Source organism: Psammomys obesus, unplaced genomic scaffold (genome assembly GCF_907164565.1).
Source record: "Psammomys obesus unplaced genomic scaffold, mPsaObe1.curated_primary_1811, whole genome shotgun sequence".
NCBI classification, from domain to species: domain Eukaryota; kingdom Metazoa; phylum Chordata; class Mammalia; order Rodentia; family Muridae; genus Psammomys; species Psammomys obesus.
In genome coordinates this window covers 1,443,536-1,461,341 of record NW_026596125.1, presented here as the reverse complement: position 1 = coordinate 1,461,341, position 17,806 = coordinate 1,443,536, and the positions used below count along the sequence as shown (strand labels likewise).

At 47.3% G+C, this 17,806-nt stretch overlaps 1 protein-coding gene across 1 annotated transcript in view; it reads left to right on the top strand.

Moving 5' to 3' along the window:
- Positions 1 to 3,384: 3,384 nt before the first annotated feature.
- The window catches only part of Pik3ap1 (phosphoinositide-3-kinase adaptor protein 1), a 111,962-nt gene continuing 97,540 nt past the window's right edge, over positions 3,385 to 17,806 (top strand). The window contains exons 1-2 of the mRNA XM_055591704.1: positions 3,385 to 3,527; positions 12,059 to 12,478. Coding sequence (XP_055447679.1) covers positions 3,515 to 3,527; positions 12,059 to 12,478 — 433 coding nt within the window. The 5' untranslated portion in view covers positions 3,385 to 3,514. The remainder of the gene's footprint in view (positions 3,528 to 12,058; positions 12,479 to 17,806) is intronic.

The following is a 17,806-nucleotide window of genomic DNA, read 5'->3' as shown; positions in this document are numbered from 1 at the left end:
TTTGGTAAGCAGGTTTTATCACAGCAACAGAATGAGAACAGAAAACAAGGGGAGAGTGGATACTTGGGTAACAACCAGCAGTCTCTGTGACATTCCTTTTTCACATTCCTAATGGCACTTTTGGTCGGACGTTGTGGCACTACCACAAGCCAGCTGGCAGCTTCTGAATCACAGCACAGGACAAGGCAAACAACTCTTGAGCAATGAGTGGACTCAAAATGGCAGAAATTCAGAAAATTATCTCTTTGGAGTCAAAGATCAGATGCCTAGGGTTTTGTGTCTTTGAACTTGGGTTCCAGGTCTGTGATTAGATTACTGAGCTGAGCGAGGACTTTCACAATGGTGGATGGAGAAGATGGCCACATTCTTGAAAGAAGGTGAAGCTTCCAGTCATTTGCAAAGCTGCTTGCTCTCAAAATATCACAATATACCCCAGATGCCTGCATTGCATTTTAATAGGATGCCCTGTTGGGTCAGGTTGAAACTTCCTGGAGTGGTAGTCTCTAACAATCCATTGACTCTACCAGGCAAAACCAGGCACCTCCTCTGAAACCCCGCAATCACGGTCCAACCTACAAGTTCACTTTAATTCTGTCTTCACACTCCCCACCTTGATGGTATATACAGGCTCCAGTGTCCTGGGATCCTGCGACAAGATGACAATGAAGCTTTCCAATTGGAGCTTGTGTGACTGGAGGCAAGTAAATTAACCTGCACTCCAGTTCCAAACTGAATGGCTTATACCTGGTGACTTAAAAACAGCTGTGTGCTGAGTCCCATAGCAGGCACTGGAGGAGGGGACAAAGAAACAGGAGCTTGCCTTCAATGGACTGCCAAGCTCAGAGCATGGACAGGAGGAATGAATGCAAGGTGAGCTTTACTCCCAACTCTTTTCTTGAGAGAGTTGGCCAATCCAGGTGTACCAGAGGGAGTCCACGGGTGACAGAACTTCTATTCCTGCTTGTCACCGAAGGGATGCCAGCATAGGCTTCTGATGATGTGGGAGGACCTTCAGGTCACACCAGCGTCTGACATGCATTTTTACTCATCAAGTGCGTTGGCTCTCAAGCAGGAATGGTTGAGTTCAAACAGTTTTGCAATTTTTTGGTTGTGTGCCCTTGAGCAGAAGTTAGTAATCTCTTGATCTACAGGAGAAGCATCGTATCAGTACTGTTCTCACGGGAAGGCTAAGGGAATTAGGATGGACTGAGATTGCCCATGAGAACATGCTCCCTCACCTCTGCCTTCTGTCCTCTGCCTTCTGTCCCAGCAAACACCAGTTCTCAGGCTGCAATTTCAAAATAACATCTTGAAGTTAGGAATAGACATGTCTTTCCCTCTCTCTGTTCCCCGTTCCACCTTTTGGCTCCGCCTGTTTGCTAGTGTCAAACATGGTTGTAATACAACCGTCAAGTCTGAGCTCCCCACCCCACTCCATCCACTCAGTGGGCCTTCTGGATGGCAGATGTACCCTCTCCTGATCAACATTCTGCCATATTAGAGGTGCAAAACTGGAGACACTCATTCTCTTAACCTATTCCCTTCTATTGAATAGAGAAATATGATGGGTTGCATCCAAAACTAGTAATGCCCATTCACCCAGAGGGTATAGGCCTCTGGTTTCTCTCTCCAGCCAAGTTCTAGGAATCGGTGCTGCTCTACTGTATGAGAAATGTGACCAGCAGACTCAGTGACTGAGATTTTGCCTGCAACTGACAGATGACCTCTGCCAGCTGGAGAAGGTCTAGGAAGATTTAGGTTGAAGTTGTCTAGATTATCACGGTGAGAGTCAGGAAAGAGCCCTTACTCCCCTAGAACCTGCAGCCCGAAGAGGGGAATATGCATTTGAAGTGGGGACATTGGGGGCTTGGCCTTAAATACAGTCTAACTACAAAATAACTCTAATAGGGAGTGTAAATCATCCAGGCCCAGTGGCCCATGAGGTATGAAGGAGGCTTTGGGCTAAGGTAGGATCTGGAAGGCTAGTGTTTGAGCCCCAAATTTTCTGACCCGGGATTCACTCAGTGTCTACACAAGGAAGCTGAGGGCTTGCAGTGTCCGAAAAGTCCCTGGACCTGAGAGGTAAGGATTTCCTGGTTGTATACATCTATGTACACATTCCACAAATACTTTCTGAGCACTTTTTTTTTTTTTTTTTTTTTTCTGGCTAGAGTTGGTTCCAGAGGATGGGGACTCCATAGCAAAAAAGATTGGGTTAACTTGGAGGGGCTTAGAGCTGAATACAGGAAGCATCAGTTAAAGCGATTCTGAAAGAAAAAAGAAATGATTTTGTGATCTCAATCAAAGAACTCTAATGGTGTGGAACGGCTATCACTGTGTGTCAGAATAGGGGTGGAGGCCGAGGAGATCCTAAACAGGGGGAATGGCAGGCAGTGCGCTCATCTGCTTTAGGAACCCTTGGCCTGTGTTAGGCAAAGAAATTGTGCCCAAAGATGCCCAGACCCAAATCTCTAGGATCTGTGGATTTGCTACATTATAGGACTTGTGAGGCTGCCATCAAGGGGCCCTTAGCCAGCTTTTGCTGGATGATTGGGGCAGTTTACTATATTCAAGGGGGTCCTTGAAAGTGGAAAAGGGAGGGGCTGGTGACAAGGCTCAGGGTAAGGACCCCTGTTGCCTAGCGTCAAGCCAAACTTTGATTCAACAGATCTCCATGGTGGAAGGAGAGAACAGATTCCTCCTGCACGTTGTCCTCTGACCTCTGTCTATGATCTGCACATGTGCATGCATACTCCCACACAAGCATGCAAACAAATAAATGAAAATGTTTTCTCCCTTTCTTTCTTTTTTTTTAAGTGGAGGGAGATGGAAGAAAGCCAAAGAAAAAGTTCTGATACTGGAAGCAAAGTAATAATGTGTGGAAGGCCGTTGGTGGTGACAGCTTAGAAACAGATCCAAGGAGACGCAGAAGGGTCACAGGAGGGCACCCAAGGGCAACGCCAAGACCCCAAGGCCAGGTGCCCCTTCTTCCCCTTCCTGCAGGCCCTCCCTATTCTTGGGGGCAGCGTCTCAAGGACAAGTCCCAGGGGACAAGGTGGTTTGGACAGCTGTGCTATATGCATCCCCACTTCAGGTCCCCGACACCGGCCAGGCCAGCCGTCTCCGCTTTCCCTCCGCCAGTGCCCGGACCTCAGGCTGCTCTTTGGCGGCCATCGAGGTTGCTGCCTGCTTTCCCGAGGCTCGGGACCCACGTGGCACGAGCGGGGGTCGGCGCCGGGAGCCGGCGGCTGGTCCTGTGGGCTTCTCACTTCCCCTCCCCAACCGCCTCGCGTGCAGGTGCCACGCGGAGCCCCGCAGGCGGGGCGGGCCCCGTGGACACGCCCCCGTGGGAGTCCCGGCTGCCCGGCGGGAGGAAGCGCCAGAGTCGCCGCTGTCCCGAGCGCAGCAGGGCTCCGCTCCCGCACCGCGCGCCGGCGACGTCGCTCCCGGCGGCTGCGGGCACCGAGGACCGCGCTCCGGGCGGGCCGGGGATGCGAGCTGCGCCCGCGACGGCATGGCAGCCTCAGGTGGGTAGCAGGCGCGGCGCTGCCCCGCTCCCGGCTCGCGGCTCGCGCGCCTCTCCTCTGGTCCCTGAGCCTCTCTGGCACCTCCCTCCCGGCTTGGAGGCCTTTCCCCTCACTTTTTTAGTTTTAGTGCGCGGATCTTGTGTTCTTTCTGCTCTTTTCTCCGGTCTGCCGCAAACTTCCCCACCTAACTTTGTCACGTTTCTCCTAACCAGCCTGTGCGCGATTCTCTCCAGCTTCTGTCCGAGCCTCGCCCCATCCCAGTTTCTAAGTCTTCTTTTTCTCCCTTCAGCTCTGGCTAAGTTGCCAAGGGTCACTTTCTCAGCTGTAACTCTTGAGGATCCAGACAAGTTGGTAGCAGGTGGAGGGGTGGCTTCTGGAAGAGGCCGGATCTTTAGGATCTTCTTCGACCCATAGGGGGCGCTCAAACCGTCCTTGGTGGTCTTGGGACAGTGTCCAAAGACCCCTACGTCAGCTGGGCTTGTATTTCTTCTTTGAAATTCTTCTAAAAACCGAGGCCGCACTTCTTTAGTGTTATTCTTACACCGTTCTCTGCGGAACTTTCGGGCCTAGGGAGAAATGGAAATTGGTGGGCAAATCTACCCATTGGAAGGTGCCAGAAGTTCTTCTGGTTGGTTTGGGGTTCTCTTCTGGCTTATGGGCATACACGCTTGGTAAGTCCTTAGCTCTCTGAGGTTTGGGACAAACCACATAATGATAATGTTTAGAGACGGTTAATGAGCCCTGCCTATACACCTCAGTGGACAGAAGGCGTATTATGTTTTTGGTGATGCCCAGATTAGCCTGTCTCTGGTTCACCACAGGGTTTTAGTGGTATGAAGAAAACAAAACAAAAACACAAAACAAAACAAAACAAAACAAAAAAACCCACAGAAAACAGAAGTATATGGGGATTGCTAAATGGGAAGAGAGAGTTGCCATGTTTTCCGTGTGGCTTGCTTGTGTTTTTCCATCCCAAGTCTGATGTTTTCAGAGAGACAATGCATGAAAACAGGATGGTAGCATCTCTTGAGAAAGATCTCCTAGCTGGCAAAGGCGGGGGGGGGTAGAATTCAGTACTTGGGAAGAAAGGGAGGAGATGCTACAGCCAACTCTCTCCAGATCTGCTAAGGTCTAGCCTGAGGTCATGGTACGTTGGAATCAGGGTAGAAGGGGCTCTGATGGTACAGGCTCATTATTGAAGGGTGTGGAAGAGTGGTTCATCTCTGCCTGTGGATCCCAAGGCAGGCTCTATGGGTTAGAAAAAGCAGTGCTGTGAGTAAGGATTCCATAGAGGAGGCCATTCAGGCGACAGACATTTATCGCATGCTTGCTGTTTCCAGGTACTAAACTAGGTCTTTAGTAGTGTTCAGGAAACAAGAGCCATGTAAGTAAGGACTGGGTAGGCAACAGCTCACTTAATAAAGAAATGGCATGGTATGTGCAACGGGAAAACAGACATGGGTGAGGGGGTTTGAGTTAGAATTTTAAATGGAATGGCTAGGTGAAGTCTCAGAACAAGGGAAATAAGTCAAGACCTTATTGAAGAGAGGTAGGGGCCCGGGGGAGGAGAGTGTGTTTGAGATACAGAGACCAACTATCATGGCTAGGTGGATGAGGCATTGGGGAGAGGAGAAAATAAATTGGCTAAGCTTCTGCCTCCTTTCTTGGTTGGAATAGGTCCTGGGTTGTGTACAAGACAATAGCAAACTGGGAAGCCTTTGAGTTCTTTTCCTGGCCCCAGGGAGTGTAACTGAAGGGTGGACTCAGGTTCAGATGAGGACTCTAACCTAGCAGCCAAACCCGGGGTTCTATGTGGAGTAGTGAACAAAGCTACCCAAATCTCTTGCTGTCAGTGTCCTCTGTGGCAAGACACCATGCCAGGTGGTGTGAGACTGGGTCCCGCTGAGCTCCCTGGGAACTTGTCTATAGTTACAAGTGCTCCTGAAGGCAGGCCACAGTGGGGCAAAGCCATGCTTCCCGCTAACATGCCATAGGCTGGAGATAATTCCAGGCCTCCCTCCTGTATGGTTTCCTTGTTTTTAAAATGATGTTATAATGTGTTTACCCAGCGTGCTTTGTGTCCGGTCTTTTGACATTGCAACACGCCATCGTCTATAGATGAGTTGAACGACATTCTTAGCTATCCTGGGACACATTCGGCACATGGCCTACTGATTGGGCATGCCTGAAAGAATGCTATGAGTGGTTTTTAGTGTCTTCACAAACATGTGAATTTGAGAAAATGTCATCACCTCCAAGCGAGGTCTTTTCTTTTGCCGCCTCCTCTCCAGTGTCTCCTCTTGATTGCCCTGCCCTGGACTTGAGCATGAGTGGGATCATGCAGTCTGTGGTTTTAGTGACTGACCTTCTTCACACTACCTAGTGTGTTCAGGGTTCACTCAGCTGTAGCCTGGTGCCCTGGTCTTCTTAAGTTTCCTGCCATTGGAGGGTGAGCGGCAGCCTTTGGTTCCCCGAAAGACGTGTTTGTTTGCTGAGGTCATAGAGGATCTTGGCTCCTTGGCTGTGAAAGAACCATGAGTAGTGAGATGAAATGCAACCGCCTGTGCTGGACTCTCTCTCATTTACCAGAGAGAGTGAGGAAAGAGCCTGGGACTTCCCCGAAGGCACCAAGTCTGCAGCTGGCGAAGACTAGCGACCTCCCTTCCGGGCCTTGGCCTCCAACAATGGGGGAAAGCTCTCAGACCTTGTCATGCTCCCCCTTGCCAGGCTCATCTCTAGGTCCTGCCACTATTCCTGCACTTACAGCACCACAGGGCCAGCAACATGGCTCAGCTGGAAAGGGTGCCTGTCATCAAGCTGAGTGACCTGAGCTTGATCCCAGGGACCCAGATGGTGAAGATGGAGAACCAAATCCTGAAAGTTGTTCCTGGACCCCACGCATGTGCTGTGGCTTCACAAACACATGTGCACACGAAATATACAACAAAAAATAAATAAGCAGATGATAGATAGACAGACAGACAGATAAACAAACAAATAAATAAATGGTGCTCAGGTTCAAACACGAGCTCCGCATCAAAAGGACAGGGTGCCGGGGTCATCTATGGGGACTTCTTCTCTCTCTCCTTTCCTCAGATGGCTTCTGAATCATTGAGTGTCATCTCTCTTTCAGTCATTGTGTCCCTCCCCCTCCCCCACCACACATTGCTATGACTCCCCTCTGTGGTCAGCCAGCCCCTTCCTGTCCTTAGTCCACTCCCCTCTCCTGTAGCCAAACCTGTTCTTTGAGTTCCACAAGAACAAAGCCCTTTACTCAGCTTTGTCGGGATTTATGGGTTCCTTGCTGGTTCATATATTGTTTCTCTTACTGAATAGGGAAAAAGAGAGAAGTTATTTAGAACGGGGCAATGACTTGGGGCTAAAGGAAAGTAATTATTGCGGAAGAGAGGGTCATTTCCCCCACATAGGGAGAGCTGCTGACAAAGCAGATAGCCCCATGGTGCTCCCTGACAGGCCAGGGAGGAACTTGAACTTCCACTTTGGACTTTTTTACAACGCCCCCAGCTTTTGGTTTCAGAAGCCATGAAGTCTTGGGGGATGGTAAAAGTTCATTGCTATCATTTACATTGAGGGCAGTTATGCCTCCATTTATTATACTGGTCAAAGTCTCTCACACACACAAACACACACACATAAACACATTCACATACAAGGGGTTGAGATATTAACTTGTCTGAGCACTAACCACTTCCTTCTCAAAAACTCTTGCTCAAGGGGGGTTGGGTTCAAACCTTGAACCTCAGGAATAAGCCACTTTAAATGGCTGTTTTCCATATTCAGTTATATATATTTTAATAAGCTTATTTTGGAATAGATTTAGATTTCTAGGAGAATGGCCAAAAACTTATTGAACAGGGGTTGTCAGTCTGTGTGGGTCATGACCCCTGGGGGGTTGAATGAACCCCCCCAACACCATTGGGGGGAAAAGGTATTTACATTATGATTTATAACATTAGGAAAATTACAGTTATGAAGTAGCGATGAGAGAAGGGGGGTTGGGGGCTCACAACATGAGAAGCTGTACTAAGGGGTCACAGCATGAAGGTTGACAACCAATGATTTAGAGAGTTCCCACATATTCCAAGGCCTTATTCTTATTGGAAACTTACGTTAATGTATTAATTTTACTGAAATTAGTGAACCAGTATTGATAATTATTGTTTTTGGGGTGGCGTGCCTTTTAAGTCAGGATGTCATCTCAGGCTAGCCTGGAACTTGCTGTATGTCTCATGTTGGAGGCTATAACTCTTGCTTCCCCTGCCGTGTTCTGGGTGATCAGTTGTTTATTAGTCTATTCTTTATTCAGGTCCTCCTAGTTTGTACAGAATGTCCCGGGTTCCCATTCAAGACACCACACTTCTTTTACTAGTGATGTCTCCTTAGATGCCTCCCAGCTGGGATTTTATCATATTTTCCTAGATTTCGATCACCTTTGACAAACCATTTTTAAAGATGGATTTTGTGTGTATCCGTGTTTTGCCTGCATGTATGTTTGTGCACCATGTGCGTGCCTGGTGCCTGAGGAAGTTAGAAGAGGGCATCAGTTTCCCTGGAACTGGAGTCACAGAAGGTGCGAGCTACCATGTAGACGTGGACACTGAACCTGGGTCCTCTCTAAGAGCAACCGTGCCCTTAGTTCCTGAGCCAATTCTCAAAACTCTTGGCAGTCTTTAAAAACTGCAAAAATTTTATTGATTCTTTGAGAATTTCATATGTGCATATAGTGTTTTTTATTATAGTCACCCTGGCCCCCCCAACTTGTCCTGGACCTCCTATTTTCTCCTCCCAACTTCATACTCTGCTTTAGAAAGTCTTGAGAAGCAGGAGTCAGTGACTTTTGTGGAATGCCACCCTGCGGTTGGATTTATCTGATGTTTTTCTATTGACTGGGAGGATATAGACTGGGAGAATAGATTTTGGAGTCGATCATGGACATGAAGTACGTTCTCAGTTTTAAGAGCACAGACTATTAACACTATTTCTGGTTGTTGCTAGTGATCTTGGTGATGGAGTGGAGGCAGTATTTGCTGGATTTGTACGCGGTAAAGTGACTTTCTCTGTCTTTCCACGTTGGATAGAAATCACTTGGAGAAGCCCACATTTAGGAAGAGAAGTGCTGTTTCCTTGAGGGTGGGACCATCTTCAGAAATTATCTGTGATTTGTATGAATAAGATTATCTGTATTTTCCCCCAGCTTTAAATTATCTCGTCTTTATTATTTTTGGTGCTGGAGAGAGCCTGAAGTAAAGACCTTGTGCTATGACACTGAGTTGCAGCCCAGGGTCCCCTCAGTTTATTTTCCCAGTCACCTAATTCTGTTACTATGGATGGACTAGTGGGCATTTATTTTATGCTCTGGCTTGCAATGCCTTATTGCATCTGCTTTCTTTCCCACACTGTTCCTACTTGGGCTGTGGGAGCTTATTCAGTTAATCTCATTTCCTTTACATACACTCATCATTTTATTTTTGCTCGAGCACATCCTTATTTATTACCATACAAGATGTTTTGGGCTCACCGTACATTTCTTGCCATCTGATATATATATTCTTAGAATCATTGGAAAAACCGATCATTTCTCTAAGAATCCCTGGCTTTTTAATTTTATTTTATTTTAGAAAATAGTATTACAAACCAATGGTACTAGATGTGTTTTAATTATATTTTCTGAATTATATTTTGCATTTCTTTGACCTTAGAAATTCAGTGTGTGGGTTCGGCAGTCAATGGGGTTCGGCAGTCAATGGAGTTCTGCAGTGAGCATCCGGAATGGCCCTCATGGTTCACTCCTTGGCAGCAGCTCAAGATCAATGCACTTTAATGTTGTCTATCAGTTGAGGCTATTGAGAGCATGCTTTCTGGACTTCTCTTGAGGACTGAGTGAGAGAGTGCACCTAGGTGCTTAATAGAGTGACAGGTCAATGCCCAGGAAAGAAAGATTAATTACAGCTTAAGCTTCCTTGATAACTCAGCATTTAAGGGATAGCAACTGTTAGAGAGAAACCAAAACTATGGAGAAATCTCCAGGGTCACATGTGCATTCATTTCCTCAGTAACGCCAATGCTGGGTGAAGAATCTTTCTCATAAGATTGGAGTAGTCGCTCATGGACACATAGTCTTCGGGACAGTTGAGATCTTTTCTTCTAAGACAACATCTCGAAGGACCCTTGCAACATCAGCTTTTAATAAGGGCCTCATGTAACTCGGGCTGGCATTGACACCTATGTGGAGCTGCCAGAGCTGGCGCTGAACTTTGATGATGTAGAAGTCAGGGGACAATTTGTGGGAATTGGTTCTCTTCTTCTACCATGTTGAGTTGTGTGTGCTGAGTTCAGGTCATCAGGCTTGGTGCAAGTGCCTTTACCTGCTAAGGCATGTGGCTGGTCTAGTGATGAACCTTTCATCCTCCTGCCTCCGCCTGTCAGGGTTGTCAGGTGCTAGGATTACTAGCCCCATCTCCTCCTTCCTCTTCTGAATTTTTTAAAATTAAAAATTTATTCTTTTATGTGTGTATGTGTGCATGTCTGTGTCTGCCAGTGTCAGCAGGGGCCAGAAGAAGACAATGGATCCCCTGAATCTGGAGTTACAGGCGATTGTGAGCTGCCTGACATGGGTGCTGGGTTTTGAACTGTTGTCCTCTAGAAGAGTGCTCTTAACCACTTAGCCATTTCTTCAGCCCCTAGCCTTGTGCTCTTAATGATGTTTTGTTTTTAATAGTCACGATATCTTTCTCTTCTCCTTTACTTCTTTGCCCACTTGTTAGTCTTTCTGAAAACATTACCAATGTCTTGGCATGGTGGCACATACCTCTAAATCCTGGCACTTGGGAGGTGGAGACAAAGGATCTAGAGTTCAAAGTGGCTACCTGGGGAGATGGCCAGAAAGAAAGGATTTCTCCCATGGTCTTTTCAGAGCTCAGGGCCTCAGGGACTTACTCTAACCCTGCCTATGACCTTACCTGGAACCATTCAGTGACATATGCACCAGAGATGACATTTACTTATTACGTTTATTGTGCCTGCGTACGTGTTGTTAGTAGCTGTGTACCATGGCATGCGTGTGGAGGTCAGAAGACAACTTTGTGGCATTTATTCTATCCCTCCACCTTTTGGGGATTGTACTTAGGTGGCCAAGTTGTTCAAAAGCACCTTTACACACTGAGACATCTCACCAGCCCAGGGCTGACATTTAATTGTAAATGTACAACTTAGAGTCCTGTTTCACGAATAGTCTAGTGTCCTTCTCCAATGGGGAAGATGGACCCCTGCTTCACTGTAGGATGCAGGGACACTTTGTGTTCATATGTTCCATGTCACTTCCAGAATAGGATGACAAAGCAAGGGTGAGATTAACATATGGTACAATGGTCACAGTGATGTTAGGAGCCTACTGTCTCTGAACTTTGATCCTTGGATGATGTGACTTGACTCTTTTATAAAATTCTTGGCGTATTTCCTGTTAGGAGGAAGTAGGGGGCAGGGGCAAAGACTTGAACTGGGAACCACCCTGAGTGTCAGTCCTGGCTCTGCTATTAGTTCGCTGAGTGTGAATTTGAATAAGCCCCTTCATTTTCTCCTGTAAATGACGAGTCTGGGCCAGGTGAACCCCGTACTCACACACCATGTTTGTTTCTGGCATCTATGCTTCGTAAGAGGGAGAAGAAAGTTTATGACACAGAGCAACTGTGGGGAGTGGACAGATGCCCTGGCAGAGGTCAAAGCATTCATTCACACTCTTTCCACTCACGTGCACTGCCAATGTGAGGATTGGGACTCTCGTTTCGAACTCTTGAGGGCTCTTTCCATATTTCAAGCTCTGTGCTGAGGGCTTGACCCGAAATACACATAAAAATTGGCATCCTGTTTCTACTTCCAGGTGAGTAAAGCGAGCCTCAGGAGATTTTAGTAGTTTTTCTAGGGTTGTGCAGTGAGCTGGCAGAGCCAGAGGTAGAACCCTCACAGTCTATCCTTCTCCTATGTTCCTGACCCCAGTATTTGAAACAGAACCATGTTTCCGGGTCAAGTCAAACAATCCAGTTACTGGCTTCCTCTGTGAGTCCTGGCTAAGTTACTCAACATGGCACACTGGACAACCCCCCACCTTTTATTTTGGTCATTTGAATGGGCTAGTAGTTGTCCCTATGGTCCAAGGATGCTGTGAGGGTGAAGTGACTTTACCAGGCAATGTGTGTGGAAAAAGACCTGAACAGCACAGGCTTTATATAAGTTCTTGCTGCCATTATCCTAGAGCAGACCAGCTATGGGGGATAAGGGCCGGGCAGTGTGGAGGTGATGCAATAGCTTCTGGGATCTAGAATAGCGGGATGTGTTTGTGTGTCTAGCACATCGCTGGGCTGCAAGTAGGGAAAAGGGTTGGACAGATGCGACAGGTAGATTTGGGAGGTTGTGGGTGTCAGGCCCCGCTGCATCCTGCCTCTCTCAGGTTTCAGACTGCCTCTTAGAAGGATCAGGCATGAATAACGAGCTTCATCCTTGTCTCCTTCTTGTAGGGAGGGGCCGAGGATGCGATGTCCTCATCTTCTACAGCCCAGATGCCGAGGAATGGTGCCAGTACCTACAGGACCTTTTCGTGTCCTGCCGACAGGTCCGCAGCCAGAAGATGCAGACATACCGGCTCGGGCCGGATTCCTCTTTCTCTGCCGGGGACCTGTGGGTCTTCCTGGATGCGCGATGCGTGCTGGTGCTACTGTCCGCGGGGCTGGTGGGGTGCTTCTGCCAGCCGGGACTGCTGCCGATGCTGCAGCGAGCCTTCCACCCTCCGCAACGGGTGGTGCGGCTGCTGTGCGGAGTGCAACCCAGCGACGAGGACTTCCAGGCCTTCTTTCCTGACTGGGACCACTGGCAGGAGCTCACTTGCGATGATGAGCCAGAGACCTACCTGGCGGCAGTGAGGAAGGCCATTTCTGAAGGTAAGGGTTCTAATGAGGCAGAGAGAGGCTAGCATATGAAAAATCACATAGCCGCGTTCTAGATCCAGGCGAAGTATCTTTATTTGAACATTGGTTATTTGTGCTAGAAAATGAAGAACGCTCTCTGAGGAGACCTGCTTTCCTCAGAAGCTCTAGGTTAGGGATCGAGTGCGTCCTAACATCTGCAAGGTCCTGGATTCAATCCCCTGAAGACTTAGACGTATTTCTTGGTTTATAGAAACCAGATTTCTAATGGGTTGAACCTTCTTTCTAGAATTTTCTATGCTTTGGAAGATTCTGAATTCAGGTACCCGACTAGAGAGCTGGGAGAGAAGGGAAAGACTTCTCTCAGTGGGGACTCCTGCTTGCAGTGCTCCTGCTTGCAGTGCTCCTGCTTGCAGTGCTCCTGTTTGTAGTGCTCCTGCTTGCAGTGCTCCTGTTTGCAGTGCTCCTGCTTGCAGTGCCCCTGCTTGCAGTGTTCCTACTTGTGTCCCTTTTCAGCCCTTGAAGTGCTGTCAGGTAAAGTGCTGTTTATGGAGAAATAACCCTCTTTTTTTCTGGTCCAGCCAGCTTCTGCCCTTTGCACTGCTTCTCTTTTCAAATTAGTAACATTCTAGTCCTTTCTGCAGGGCTGCTGACTTCAGTAGGCCAGGAAATATGACACACACACTCTTACTAACAGAAGCAGAAGATGGGCAGCGGGATGGACGCAGATCACAGCTTTTCTTCCCCTTTTGCCTTTCCTTTTTGGACTCCGTGTGTGCCGTGAGCAGGTTTTGCATTTGCCTTCTGTCTTCGTACCATTTGAGACCTAACATACCTGGCACCAGCCAAGAGACCTGGACAATTACCAGCCCAATTTCACTGTGCCTCTCTAGTCCCAGGGGTAACCTGCGCATTAATGTAGCTCATTCATCCCCTATCCCATCTCACCATCCAAACCCAGAACTCAAAAACTCTGAACTGGCCTGTGGTGCCTGTTTGAAATCCCAGCTAAGGTTGAGAGGCAGTGGCAGGAAGACCCGAAATTCAAGGTTGGCTCCAGGCATGTGAGTTCCTGGCCTGGGTAACTTAGTGAGGCTCTGTCCCCAGGGCGGAGTGGGAGGGAGTTACAAAGAGGGACGAGGAGGGAGCTGAGTTCAGGAACACTCTCCAGCGCTGAAGCAAGAACAACAGTTCTGTGTCCTGGTTTGCTTTCTATTGCTCTAGCAAAACATTCTGACTGAAGGATTTATTTTGGCTGATGGGCTTTGGTCTATCACCAAGGGGAGTTAAGGTAGGGACTTAGAGCAGGAGCTCACATCAGAAACCAGCCGGGAATGCTGCTTCATGGCTTGCTCCCCATGGCTTGCTCAGCTTGCTTTCTTATACAATCCAGGACTACCAGCCGCAGGTTGGTCCTCAGCACTCATTAGTCAAGAAAATGCTCCAAAGACACACCCATAGGCCAGTTTGACGGAGGCAATTCTTCAGTTGAGATTTCCTTCTTTCTGGGTGATATCAGGTATGATATAACCAGTGAGCAACACCAGGTCTCAGCATATGAACCTTGCTCCCTCTGTAATACAGATAACTGGCGTCAATGTAAGAGATGACTCACCTGAAATGCTTGGGACCCCAGAGAGCAATTCTCTAGAGTTTGCTCACCTTGACTTTGCAGTGACAGAAAAAGCACACCGTTTGAATGTCATGCTCATGTTTCGTTGCTTTTTGGGAGCTGTGAGCCATGCACTCTTGAAGAACCCTGACATACTGGTTCATCCTCCCCATGAGCTACATCACTGCAGAGGTCCAAGGTGACCCGCCTCAGTGCAGGCCACTGCGATCCTCCAAACAATCATTCAGAGATCCCTGGGAATACCATCACCTCACAGTATGTAGTCATAATTATTCTCTAAAATAGTAATGGTGGCGATGTTTAAAAAAATATATTAAAGGGTCGAGAAGAAGCTCAATGGTAAGGTGATCACCTAACACAGATGGGGGCATATGGTTGGAGTCCCAAGATGAGGTTGTGTGCTGGAGATAATACTTGGACTGCTCTTGCAAAGGACCCGAGTTTGATTCCTCTCACCCACTTCAGGTGGCTTACAACTACCAGTAACTTCAGCTCCAGGGGGATCCTATGCCTCTTGGCTCCTGAGACATCTATGCTCCTACGCACATACAAGCATATAGACACTCATGTATACACATAACTACCAGTAATAAATCTTAAAAACTAAAAGGAAGCAGGTCGTGGTGGCACACACCTTTAAGCCCAGCACTTGGGAGGCAGAAGCAGGTGGATCTCTGTGAGTTTGAGGCCAGCCTGGTCTACAGAGTGAGTTCCAGGATAGCCAGGGCTCGTGTTACATAGAGAAACCCTGTCTTGAAAATAAAAAGTGAAAGGGGTGCTTCTAATATCATTTGGATTTGTCCAGTGACTAGACATCTGCATACATCGATCTCCTCTGGTATTTTAGTCTACTGCAGATTCTGGCGCAGTGTGCTCTGAGCCTTTACCTTCCAGTGTTTCAGAAAGACAAATTATCTCACAGTTGTGTTCCTGTTCCGAGAACGAATAACCTGTCATTAGAAAGACATTATTTTAATAAGCAATTAAAACAAGCTGCTTAGTGGGAAATCCGCAGCTCAGAATCAATGGGTAGAGGAGTGTACAGAATTCAAGAAATATCGGGGATGTAAACATAGGTTGCTGGCGGTTACACGTTATCAGACTTGAATTTGAATGGATGGTTCTCAGATTTTCACGTGCAAAGAAGAACCTGGGGGACCTTATCCGCAACATATGCTAAGTGAAGGCTGGTGGAACGCAAGAGTCTGCATTTCCAACAAGCTCCTGTGCTGCTGCCAGTGGGGCCCAGGGTCCATCACTGTCAGGCCAGTGGTCGCAGCTCCACTGAGTATGAGCCATTTTCTCAGAGCGCCACTTCTCTGGAAACTAGGGCGGCTCCTGGGTACCCACTGGTCTAGGTATGAAATGGACTGGTGTTTGATGATTAACCCATTAGCCTTCAGTGTGGAAGCCCAGAGTTCTGTCTTGCTTACAGTCAGTGTGTTCACCCTGTCAGGTCTTAATCTTTCTCCTCTCTGGATAAAAATGGTTCTGACTCTGGGACAGAGGGGTCCTCCTGATGCATTAACCCCCTCTCTTTCTTTCCTTAACGATTGGTAATTATTTCTATCTCACGGGAAAAATATTTTGGAGGCTTTATGTTATCTCCAAGTTTGGCAGTGTTCTTAAAATTGAGAAGGCATTTTAATGAGGGTCCTCAGTGTATTTGAGTTTATCATTTGTAAAATGATGGGGTTGGACCAGATGACATGGAAGTTTTCTTCTAGCCCCCCCTGGGCTATCACACATTATTATACATTTTCCAAGAAGATGCCAAGTCACTCAAACTTTTCAACAGACCCAGTTCAGTTCCCAGCAGCAATGCCCAGCCCTGTATGGGAGGCTGTACTATTGTTCTGGATTCCTTTTTGGACTTACTGGGTGATTATTTTCAAATAAGGAAGTGAGAAAACCCAAGGCACAGCACAGCAATTATTTCCTCTTTTTTACTGAAGCTCTATTCTTTGCTGCAAATCTCACTGGAATTCAAAAATAGATTCTGTGAGACGTTGTGGGAAAGAACTCGTGCACGATACTGAGCGTATTTCAGAGGTTCTCCTGTGTGTTTGCACATATGTGCAAACATACATGCGTGCCCACATGCTGAGTATAGAGAGAAGCATGGCAGCTTTTGTCTAGCACTGAAATAGTGATCTTCTCTGCCTTTGAAATTATTTATTTATTCTGCGTGTTTGTGTTCCGCTGTGCAGAGGCCAGAGGATGACCTTCAGTGTCTTCCTCTCCAAGTGTCTTCCTCATTATTCTCCACTTTCCAGATAGGTTCTCTCACTGAGCCTGGAGCTTACAGATCAGCTAGATTGACTGCACCCCAGTGTCTTGCTTCCAGCACTAGGATTATCAAAAAGCTCCATCTTGCCTAGCTTTTAGGTGCGTGCTGGGACTTGAGCCTCGTCTGGTCCTTAGGCTTGAACAGAGAGCACTGTACTAAGAACCCAGCCCTTGTCAGCCTTCTGCATTTGCATTGTCCTGCTTCCCCTACCTCACCACACCGTTTCAGGAGGTCTCATGTTACCCCAAAATTATAATGTACTTTCCCTTTGGCTCCCTGGGAAACTTTGAGAGGATGATGTCTCTATCTGGTTTCCTTTGCTGATATTAGCATTCCGTTGGTTTTTACTTTATTGAGGTATAACTGACAAATAAAAATGAAATGTACTCTAAATGCAAAAAGAAGGATTTATAATACATCTATAGTGTAAAAATAATTAGCATGTTCAAATGAGTTAACCGTACTCCTCTCTCTCCCTCTGTGTGCGTCTGTGTTGAGAACTCTTTGCAAGCTCCGAGTAAACACTATGCTATTATTAACTCTAACTTCTGTGTTGCACAACAGAGTCCCAGAGCTTACTCATTTCAAGACTGCAGTTTGAACCTTTGGACAGAATGCCATCCCCCAGGCTCCATCCTGTCCCAGCCCGGGGCCACCACTTGCTACTTACTCTACTGCTATGAGTCTGACTTCTTTAGTGTCTGTGTGTAAGGGAGCTCATACAGCATTCGTCTCTCTGTGGCTCATGATGCTTACCATGATGTCCTCTGGGTTCATTCATGTTGCAAATGACAGGGTTTCCTACTGTTTTGCGGCTTGAGTAATATTCTTTTATGCATTTTCTCAAATTGAAATGGATATTCCCCCCCCAAATAAAGTAATATATACTTATCACAATGCATAAAACCCCCTGTGGTTTCTTTACGGTTTTTCCCTTCTTATAAATAAACGAGGAGAGTCTTCACTGGCTTCCTGGTTTTGTGAATCTCTGTTGATGTCTCCTCTTTCACATTTCCTCTAGCGTTCCCACAGACAGAGTGGAGAGCCTCCACTGGGTGTCCCCCCTTCCCCCCCATTGACTCGATCCCTTTGTGTTCTGGCTTAGTTCAATATATGGAATAGCTAGTAATAAGTCGAACGCTTGTGTACGTGTGTGCGTGTGCGCGCATGCAGGTGCTTGTGCCTGTACATTTGCGCACAGAGGTCAAAGGAGGTCATCGGGTGTCCTGACTGATTGCTTTCTGCCTTATTCATTTACAACAGGCTATCTCGAGGATCCTGGAGCTAAACTGACAGCAAGCAAGCTGTCAGTTCTGTCTCCTGCCTCTGACTCCTTCCCATGGCGCTAGGATTATAGGCACACATGCTTCATTTATCTATCTATCTATCTATCTATCTATCTATCTATCTATCTATCTAT